Source organism: Kryptolebias marmoratus, linkage group LG1, assembly GCF_001649575.2.
Source record: "Kryptolebias marmoratus isolate JLee-2015 linkage group LG1, ASM164957v2, whole genome shotgun sequence".
NCBI classification, from domain to species: Eukaryota; Metazoa; Chordata; class Actinopteri; order Cyprinodontiformes; family Rivulidae; genus Kryptolebias; species Kryptolebias marmoratus.
In genome coordinates this window covers 33,257,657-33,268,095 of record NC_051430.1, presented here as the reverse complement: position 1 = coordinate 33,268,095, position 10,439 = coordinate 33,257,657, and the positions used below count along the sequence as shown (strand labels likewise).

The window sequence follows — 10,439 nt, the reverse complement described above, 5'->3', positions numbered from 1 at the left end:
CGTTATGAAATATTTACATGAATCATTGATACAATTATGATAGAAACGATAGAAGAAAATATATCACGATAGACACTTTTCTATCGTCCCCCCGATATGGATCGTTATATCACCCAGCACTAATGTGCAGTTGACTGAAGGGATCAGAGAGAGCTCACCTGCCACTGATTCTTGGAAACCTTCAGGCCCTGAATGTGCTGAGCCCTCTTTAGGACAGACTGTGTGTTCACTCTCACTTTGGAGATCCACTCAAGGTCTGGGTTTAAGGAATACAGAGAAGGAAGGAAAGAATAAATGAAGTATACGACCAAGATTAAAAAAAACAAACAAAGAAAGGCAGTGATGAGAGAGAAAAAGGCAGGAAGAAAGTGACAGAATAAAGAAAAAAGTGTCAGAGAGAAAAGGGACAAAGGAAGGAAAAACAGAAAGAAACAAACAAATTCCTCAGTAATGGCATTAGTTGTTTTAAATGGGACCTATTATGCTTCCTGTGGGCTGTACAAAACATGTTCATTACATTTTATACACAAAATAATTCTCAGATATTGAGATTTCATCTGATCAGTTCTGTTTTGAGCTCATTTCAGAATTAGACGTTTTAGTCACCAACCACACAGGATCAGACCCACTTTTTTTTCACAAATAAGTCATTAATGTTTTAAATCCGGTAAACCACTGGAGTGTTTTATAATACTGTTTCACTAAAAGAAAAACATGAAAACTTTTATTTTGATATTTCATTTCATGAAGTGCATCAGCAGTCAGCTGACCTGAGGTCTGTTTGACTGTTGTCACTGCAGCTCGGTGCTACACTCACAATATTCTGCACAATAATATAGACTTATTAGGAAAAGAAAGTTATTATGGACCTGTTTTTTTATCCTGAATGTTCAGGAGGTCACCAACCTTCTTCTTGTTACTCATTAAACTCCACAGAATCGATGCCTAAACTGTCTCTCGTGGTTTTTGAAATGCGCACGTGACTTTTGACCGTCATGCGATGCTAGTAAAATGAAAAGTTGTGTTCAAAGTTGAGACACGTGTGTAAATATTACCGGAGCTGGGACTTACCGAGGTCTGTGCCCGGGTTTCTGTCCGCCATGTTTATTTATATTTATATTTATTTTTATTTTAAGCACACACAGTCTACACTCGCCTCTACAACTGTCTTCTTCTATGAGAGAAAGCTCTACCTCCACCAGCGGGCTCTGTCTTCCTTCTTCTTCTTCTTCTTCTTCTGTGGTGTTTTATGGCGGTTGGCAAACAACGGAAGTGGTGCATTACCGCCACCTACTGATATGGAGTGTGGTTCGTAATGGTCTATATATCTATGTATATATATTAAAAAATTACCTATATACCTATACATATAAATATACTTATACACATACACACACGCACTCGATTATATATACTTATACCCAACTTTGTATCCTACCCATCTATATGATACACACATTCACAAACACACCTACTATAATCAAATTCTATGAAATAATTTCGTTTTCTTTAAAAACCTAATAACTATCTGAATATGTTTACTCCCCAAATTCTTCCTCAAAATATCTGTTAAATGAACCTTGTCCTTAATTTTTTCAAACTCTCTCCTCATATATCTTCTTTCTTTTCAATATTTATGACATTCTAATACAACGTGCTCTACGGTTTCGTATTTTCCACAATAATCACATTTGCCAGTATTATGCTTCTGTATTTTATAAAGTGTATAATTAAGTCCTGTATGTTCAAATCTCAACCTTGCTATCACTCTTTCCTCCTTTCTATTTCTTCTTCCATTTCTTTTTTCCCCTACTGTCTTCTGAATTTTATAAAACCATCTTCCTGTTCTTCCTCCATCCCACCTTTTTTGCCATTCTTCTCTCAGTTTTTGTTTAACTATACTCTTTCCCTCCGATTTACTTGTTTTAATTGTAAAACTAATAGTATTTTGAATTTCCCTCTTTGCTCTCATTTCCTTCTAATCCAATATGTGCTGAAACCCACACAAATGTAACTACCAAACCCATATTTTGTAATCTGAATAATATATGAAATATTTCTAATAGAATGTCCATCCTACTATCTGAGTGATTATACTTTAAACTAAATAATGCAGAGCTCGAATCCGAACATATTATTGTTTTTAATGGCTTTATGTCTTCTACCCATTGTAATGCTAATAATATTGCCAACATTTCTCCTGTGTATACTGATAACCCGTCTGTAATTCGTTTTCCTATTTTTATATTGAATTCTGGTACTACATAGGCTATTCCTATTTTCCCATTTATTTTTGATACATCTGTATAAATTTGAATATATTGACAATAACTGTTTAAGTATAACTGTACTGAATCAGCAGGCTCTGTCTTCTTCTTCTTTGGTTTTCTCTGGCAGTTGGTAAACAAGTTATGGGGCATTACCGCCACCTACCGGTATGGAGAGTGAACTGCACCGTGCTCAAAAAACGACACCCTCATATCATCTCAAACAAACCAAACTGTTTAAGATAGTCTATTAATGCCTGAGAACTGTCCCCTTTTGAATTATTTTCTAATCATTCAATAGGATCAAAGCTTACCTTTATTTTAGTTAAACTGTAAATTAGTTGGGGGGGTTTTTCCTATCTGTACTTCTGACAGTATAAGAAAACATGTTCTACACTCTCATCTTCTCAGTATTCACATTTACCTGTTTTATGTTTTCCTGTTATGAATGTATAATGTTTGTTGTATTTCCATCAAGATGTCTGGTCTGCTTTCTGAATAACTATGTTTTAAACTGAATAATGATTAACTTGAATCTGGGCAAATTATTGATCTTAATGGCTGATTATCTTCAAGCAATTGAACTGTAAAATCACCACACCAAATTAATATCCCACAATAAGGTCTTCCGGTGTCTTTTACCTGGGTTATAAAAATTTATCATTTTGATATTTCCATTTCTTGACCATATTTCAATAATTATAAACTCTAAATGTAATCTTTTGGTTATTACTCTGTGTTTATTTCCTTCTTTTATGAAAATAAAACTGCCCCCTCCCTGACCCTTATCTCATCTTATATTGGAGTATCCTTTAATCACAAAATCTAGATTAGATTTAGGCCATGTCTCCTGAATGCAAATGATATCTGGTTTAGTTTATACTTTTTTAATGAATCCTTTAAATTCCTGTCCATTAGTTATTAGATTCCTGGTGTTCCACTGTGAAATATTCACCATCAACACCACATTTCACCCTACAGAAGCATTGCATTTACCAGAGGAAAAAAAAATTATATATTATATTATTATATTAGATATTATATTATATTTTTTAAGTTTTAACCCAGAAACCTTTTATGCTTATCAAAAGTGCTCAGTATGAAAGGTTAATATTTTCCGTCACGTCATCAACCTCTTCTTAAGTGTATAACTTATTTGTTTATTAAAAGCGAACACTTCACGTATATTTTAAAATATGGGTACCTTTGTCCAAAATTACAACGTTTGTTTCATTAGCTAGCCACCGCTGCTAGCCACCGCTGTAACCATAGACATGAATACGTATGTACGTACGTACGTATTCATGTCTGTGGCTGTAACTACAACAAAGCGGAAACCAAGCGCGTTCTTGACCATAAAAGGAAATGTGCGGGTGCCCTGTCATTCTACACTTTAACTCAGCCTGGTTAAGAGGTTCGGTGCCTGGTTCTGTTTTAGGTCCATTTGATGTGCTGAACTACGGGGAGTGTTATATCAACACGACGTTTGCTCGTCAGCTTGGTGTTTTCCGCTTCTTTCTGGTATGTCAGTGTTTTACTTAGTTTAATTTCGAACAGGCAGCGACAAGCCAGCCATGACGCGGAGCTATTTTCGTGTCGTGTTTCTATAAAACATGGAACACCTTACATATGAAAACTCATTGTGAGTTAACTGTCTGTAATGCAGAAAGGTTTAGAGATGGAGACAACACTGGACTTTGTTTGTTAATTTATCTAAAAGCGGAATTGGTGAATTTAGGACAGGCGGTTTTTGTGACCTGTTTGTTTACTGCATCAGCTGGTTTCTTCATCCTTTATTAAAACAGAAAACACGCCTTCGACGATATTTGGCAGGCAACTTTTCACCGTACAATAAGTCTTGGACAAACTTATATGAGCAAAGTGCAAAAAGTGACAATATTACTATATTGTCACTTTTTGCACTGTGCAAAAACAAGGAGCTGTCAAGCCAAATAAATTAAGGACATTATCACAAATTAACTTTACATAATCTTCGGCGTGGGAGTCACGTGATAAGCTTTTTTTTCCTTTTACATTATTTATTAAAAGCCCAGGTTTTCTTGAAGAAATGCATATCACTCGCCGCAATTCATGACACCTTTGCAGACAAAAATCATCTTACAATGATAATTGAGATCATAACAGGCATTTTTGTTAAACCTTGGAATTAACATTATTTTTAATGTTATCCAACTTTCTTTGTGATCTAACATGATCTGTTAGTGCTCAGAGTATTGCTGAGGTAAGGATTTTCACCTGCATTCCTCCTCCTTCACCTCACCCGAGTTGGTTGATGGAAAGAGACCAGAAGGAGACAATACCTTAAATTAAAATATTTATTTTACCAAAAGCAGAGAGAAAACACCGGTTATTACAAAGATAAAACCAAATGCATTTGGGAGACAATCCTCAAATAAAATGTGGGAAAACACATCACCTCAAAGTGTCAGCAAAGACTGTCTGAGGAAACAAAGGATGTTGTCTGGTTTTAATGCTTCCTTCAGAGGATGTCCCTCTTCTCTGGAGGTCAAAGGGCAACTTCTGGCACCATGGCTCAAATCCAGGGCTTCTAACACATACCTCTCTTTCCAGATAAACTAAACAACTACTTGTTAAAGCTTTTTAAATGGTGGCTAAATATAAAATGGTGATAAACACAAATCAGATTAAGATTTAATAATCAAATGTTAAATTAAGCCTGGGAGAATAAATACAAGGCCTTCTATTCCACAACATTTAGATTATATATGCAGAACTGCTGCTCTTCTTATGATTAAATCTGTTTAAGTGAAAGCTTGGTTTTGTCTAATTCCACAGTATGTGTCAGGGTTTTGATTTATTTCACCTGCTAAGAAAGAATCACACCGGAGAGGCTTGTTGTCTTTTTGTGAAGGCCTTCGCAAAAAGAGGAGAAATTCCACAACAGCTCCTAACGGCGTGCTGTCCAGGAAGTTCTGACTCCTTACTTGGGCTTGAAACACCCTCCACTAGAGGCACTGCAACCACAATAACCAACATGTAGGTTAGGAGATTCAAAGAGCTGCCCACTCCTATAAAACCAAACCTCTCCACCTAGTCCTCACCCCCAAGCTAAAAACGGGGCCTATAATAAACATAAAAATGAGTTCACTTAGCTCGTCAAACCGGCGAGACCCCACCCCAGGGATTACCTTGGCTGGACGACAGCTGGACCTCTTGGACTGACTCCACACCAGGTCAAAGCCGCAACCAGGATCAGCCGCCAGCAAGACCAGAAGCAGGCGAGCAGATGACAACAGCACCCAGCTAAACTCTCCTCAGTCTTGGTTCAGTGTGCTGCTCCCCTCCTGGTTGCACAGACCCGTTCCTCCTCTGATGAGTCTTGTCCGAGCACATCCAAGCACCAACAGTTCTGGACTGGCTAAACCACTAATAAGTCCGTCTGATCAACTCGTATTTGTCTCGTGTGTCTCTGTAGTGTTGCTGTTTCATGGCTGCCTTCCTCAGACGTGGGTTCGTCTTGGTCCTGCATCGAGCTCTCGAGCAAGGCAGCAGCTCAGTCCGTCATCCTGCACTGCCTGCAGCTCTTCTAGGTAGAGTTTTGTCCTAGTTTGTAGTGGTAATATGTGTGCCTTGCACAGGATTGTAGGCATATTAAAACAGTTTCACTTTGTTATTCTTGACCAGTGTTGTTAACATTAAAGCATTATAAATTCTGTCAAACTCAAGGATACAACTACGTCAGTTAAAATGCTATTTTGCCATTCATATAGCAAAACGTTCAGCTCATTCTCCCCATAATTGACCATATCCAATACTAAAATGGTTATACATTTGTTAAATTTACTAAAAATGAGCTCAAATTCGATGTGGTAGTAGCTAAGAGGCATCCTCAACACATACTTGTGAGCACTAACAGTGGCTTAGTTATTTTCAAGGTTTTGACCAAAATGGTCAACATTTCTCAACATAAGTGGGTTTGGTAAATTATTTTATTTTTAAAACATTTCTTCATGTTTACATTTAAAATATTTGCCTCATTGTCGATTTATAACCCTGCCCTGCTGGCATTAGCTTCCTCAAAACATTAATGTTTTTTCAGATAGAAACGTTCAGTAATTTATTGTCATTCGTGTTTTGAGATTTTTTGTTTAATTTTTACTTGGTATTGTAAAATGAAAGGTGGGGAAATGAAAAGTTCTGGTCTCTGTGGTGACACATCAGTCATTTCTCATGTTATTTACATAAACAACCCCAAATAATCTCATTGGCCTGTACTTTATTATCATCATTTTGTCTAACGCTGTTCATCATCTCAACCCTTCCTGTTTTCCCCTCTATATTCTACCTTCATCTAGCCGTCATCTGACTCTGCTGCAGGGTGTTTAGTCTCCAGCAGCCATGTCAGGCTTCAATCTGCTGCATCTAATAACCAAGAGTCAGCCTGTATCTCTGAGGTCCTGCAGCCTTCCTTCAGGTTCACTCACTGCGAGCTGTGTGCCGTTTGCTCTGCCTCTTTAACCTATTAACATCTCACTGCTGTGATGTGGTGTGGTGTGGTGGGCTGTCTCCTCTCCTGTCAGAGTGCTCTGGTTTTTAGGTTATTTCCTTACATTTAATTGGTTTTCTCTGGGAACAGTGGTCAAACTTCTGTAAATTTAAATATCTAAGCACTACTTGCTAAAGTAGGGATTCATATAAGGAACATGGGCACATCATCTGGTTCCTGCAGATGAAACCTTCCAACCCGAAGTCGTGCTGCCATGTTCTTTTAGAGAGAAGAGTTTCTCCTGCAGCCCTTCCAAACAAACCGCACTTTAGTCTTTTTCTAATGGTCCTGTTGACCTTTAACCTGCTAATTATGGCCTGTAGAGTCTGATTTGGAGCTCATTTCTCTGAGCATTGCACAGTCTGACCTTGGGGTGAATGCTGTCTTAAATGTTTTTCACTTGGGAAAAATAGAACAAAATAACCCTTTATTTGCACGCAGGATACACAATAAAGTTTCACATATTAAATACAAATTTTAAAAAATGGAAAAGAAAACGATTCAAAACTATAAAACTGTGACAAAGTTATTTGGTTAATAAACAGTAAATGTAGATATTAAAATATGCAAGTGTATTGGAATAAAGTGTAGCTGTACAATTGTTTGTAAAGCGCTTTATAAATAAATTGACTGATTGTGCAAAAACAAGCTTTATTGAAGAATGTAGCGAGCTGTGCATTGAACAGTAGCGTAGAAAGAGTGTTTGGTTTGTTGGAGGTTCTGTTGTGTAGTTGGGATGCAGCAGCCTGTCACTGATGTCAGTGTGGATACAGTTCTCGAGTCTCCTGGACTTCAGATAGTTTGACCTTTTGACCTTTCTCAGATTGACTGGCAGCAACAGTTGCTTCTCTGAAGGGATGTCTCACCACCTTGGCATTGTGTTAACACACAGCTGTTTGCAAACGGAGAAACGGAGGTGATCCCACTGATGATGATCAGTTAATCAGCAGCAGCCGGCTGATAACTACCTCAATAATTCTGATAACAGCAGCAAAAGTAGTCAGACATTTTCTTATTTTTTCATGCATTACCTCATCATTTAAACGTAGTTTTTGTTAAATAAACAAACATGTTGTTGTTGACTTTTTAAAAATGGATTCTTGAGACTTTAAAAGGGACCTATTAATTAAATTTACTATTGCTAATAATATCTTCCATTAAGAGCAGTTTTAGTAACACTTTTTCTTGTTTTGTGGCTTATTGTGCCGTACAAACAGGGGTGGAAATTAGCCCCCGCCACCGGCCAAATGTGGGTAAATATTTGAAGTGGCGGGTGAATTTGACCAACACACACGCCACTGTGGCGGGTTGGCAATTTGAACAGAAAAGGTGTTATTTGTCCTCCTGACATATAGGGGGCAGCAATGTGCTCGAGTTGCTGCTGTTACGTCGAGCCGCGTTCCCCCATCAGATACGGTTCCCCCTGCGTCTCCGTAAATAATGACTTATCTGTTAACAGAATTGTTTAGAGGGGCAAACATTTCTCATCAAAAAAACAAAAAAAAACATCATTCTTTTAAAAATAAAATGTGCTAATAATATCATAATACAGAGGAATAAACACAGGTAAGGAGTTGTTGGTAAATTATTTTTGTCCCATGTTTTAGAGGGGGAACCGATTATTTCAGATGGCTGAAATATTTGGTTCCCCCTGGTAACTTTTGCACCACAACTGCTTCCACCCACCTTCATCATCATCATCATATGAAATAACTTTTTGTCACAACATAAAATAGTGGCTGGTAAAATATTTGAGTGGCTGGTAAAAAAAATTTAATTTCCACCCCTGCGTACAAATAACGAAAGTTGTTCAGACTCATTCTCATACCTGCCTCTGGGAACAAGGGATTTAGTAGTTATTTGTCATAACTGTTAATTTACTCCTAACTGTAGCAAATTATAAATGTTGCTGTTCTACAAAGTTGAAAGAGAAATAATGTAGTTTAAAGTTTAAAATTAAGAATTGACTTTTTATGTAAAGGTCTTTGTAAAACCATGTGTGTTACATATAACTTCTGAACTTCTTGCTAGTTTAAAATTTAAAGACTAAATTGAAGATGTTGGCAGTTGATTAGATGGACTGAATTCAGTTTCTGTTAAGTTTGCACTTTTACACCTAACCTAAAACCTAACCTGATGCTTGGCTTTCTTGCAACCTTGCATGCACTGAGTGGCTTTGTCACACACTTTATTACTTTATTATTTTGAAAAGTGCACACTCCTGCACATAAGTCAAAACGGCTACGAGCAGATTACCAAAATTATAACATTTCCAAATCTTTTGTATAAAACCATGTATACCATTTAAAGTGTATGGAATACAACGCACAAACGGTCATATACACCAATCTGCCACAAGCTGTAAATCTGTAAAATAACATTGATTCTTGCTTTAATACAATGAGAACCTGGTGTTCATACGTAGATTGCCAATTTGACACGGACCACCCATCAAACCATTCGTACTCAACATGACTCCCCCAGGAAAGAAAACTCAAATCAGCACCTTCCCTCAGTAGGATGCTTATTTCAGACACCCTCACACTGGATGATAACCCTACTATGACAGAAAATAATGAGTCAGGGGGTTGGTTTAGGTGGGCATGCTAAAGGACCTGTTCAGACCTGGTACTAACATACATTCAAGGCAGATTGAGTCACAGGTGGACAGCTTTAAGGACAGCTGTCCACACCTGGAGCCATCAGATCTCAGTTTCCTGCTCTACATGTAATAACGGTGAGCAACAAACAGGACTTTAGTAGGTCCCATGTTCCTTTGAAATCACAAATACACTCAGTCACTTTTATTATAGTAATTGGGAGCAGTAGTAGTAACAAAAATAATTTCTAAGCCTGCATTTAGTAGATTGAATGCTCATGAGCTAAGCTTTTCTTACCGTGGAGATCTCACTTCACTCAGAGATCCTGATACCGACTTTCAGCCCAAAAGGCTGATTAAGCGGGAATTCTTGATTTGAAGAATACCTCTCAGTGATAACTCTGCTGCTTGTGTGGAGTCACCTCAGTAATTTAGGACCGTTTACATACAGACTCCCAAACTAATGCAGAGAACGCGTGGAAGAATCCATTTCCTGCGCGTTGGCGCCTGTATTTGGCATCGTTCAGATTCGATCAGATCTCCCAGGATGGATGTCAGAATGGGATGACCAAGCATGACAGACTGTGGGGAGTTTTAAGCAGGCACAAATGTGATGTTTGGTGGAGAGTGTGGTTGCAGGGTATTCACAATGTTTGGTCATTGAGGGTTTGAAGAAGGACTGTCCATGCTGGCCTTGTGGCTAAGTTGGAACTGTGGGATCGTGGAAACAACCTATCTGAAGGCTTCTTCTAGTTGCATCTTGACTCGGGATGATCATGGGCCAATGTGCGAGTGTTGTGAGCACATCAATCAATCAATCAATCAATCAATCAAATTTTATTTGTGTAGCACATTTCAGCAGCAAGGCATTTCAAGGTGCTTTACATAATTAAAAACCAAAATAAAAACAGCATGTGACATTGAATAAACAGTAAGAAAGAGACAAAAACCCGCACTCTAACCCTAATTTAGCCATAAGCAGCTCTAAACAGGTGGGTTTTAAGTTGAGATTTAAAGGCACCCAGTGTTTCAGCTGTTTTACAGT

At 37.8% G+C, this 10,439-nt stretch overlaps 2 protein-coding genes across 4 annotated transcripts in view; one reads left to right on the top strand and one right to left on the bottom strand.

The window, feature by feature from the left end:
* Positions 1–1,235, bottom strand: part of dera (deoxyribose-phosphate aldolase (putative)) — a 13,273-nt gene extending 12,038 nt beyond the window's left edge. Inside the window, exons 1-2 of the mRNA XM_017426286.3 lie at positions 1,072–1,235; positions 159–256 (exon numbers count right to left, since the gene is read on the bottom strand). Of these exons, the coding sequence (XP_017281775.1) occupies positions 159–256; positions 1,072–1,102 (129 nt within the window). The 5' untranslated portion in view covers positions 1,103–1,235. The remainder of the gene's footprint in view (positions 1–158; positions 257–1,071) is intronic.
* Positions 1,236–3,613: 2,378 nt separating this feature from the next.
* Positions 3,614–10,439, top strand: part of msrb3 (methionine sulfoxide reductase B3) — a 14,859-nt gene continuing 8,033 nt past the window's right edge. The window contains exons 1-3 of one of the 3 annotated variants that reach the window (XM_037978569.1): positions 3,763–3,788; positions 5,725–5,839; positions 6,605–6,723. In XM_037978569.1, coding sequence (XP_037834497.1) covers positions 6,648–6,723 — 76 coding nt within the window. In that variant the 5' untranslated portion in view covers positions 3,763–3,788; positions 5,725–5,839; positions 6,605–6,647. Of the gene's footprint in view, positions 3,789–5,724; positions 5,840–6,604; positions 6,724–10,439 lie in introns of all 3 variants that reach the window. The other 2 variants (XM_017426265.3, XM_037978571.1) reach the window with 2 other exon arrangements.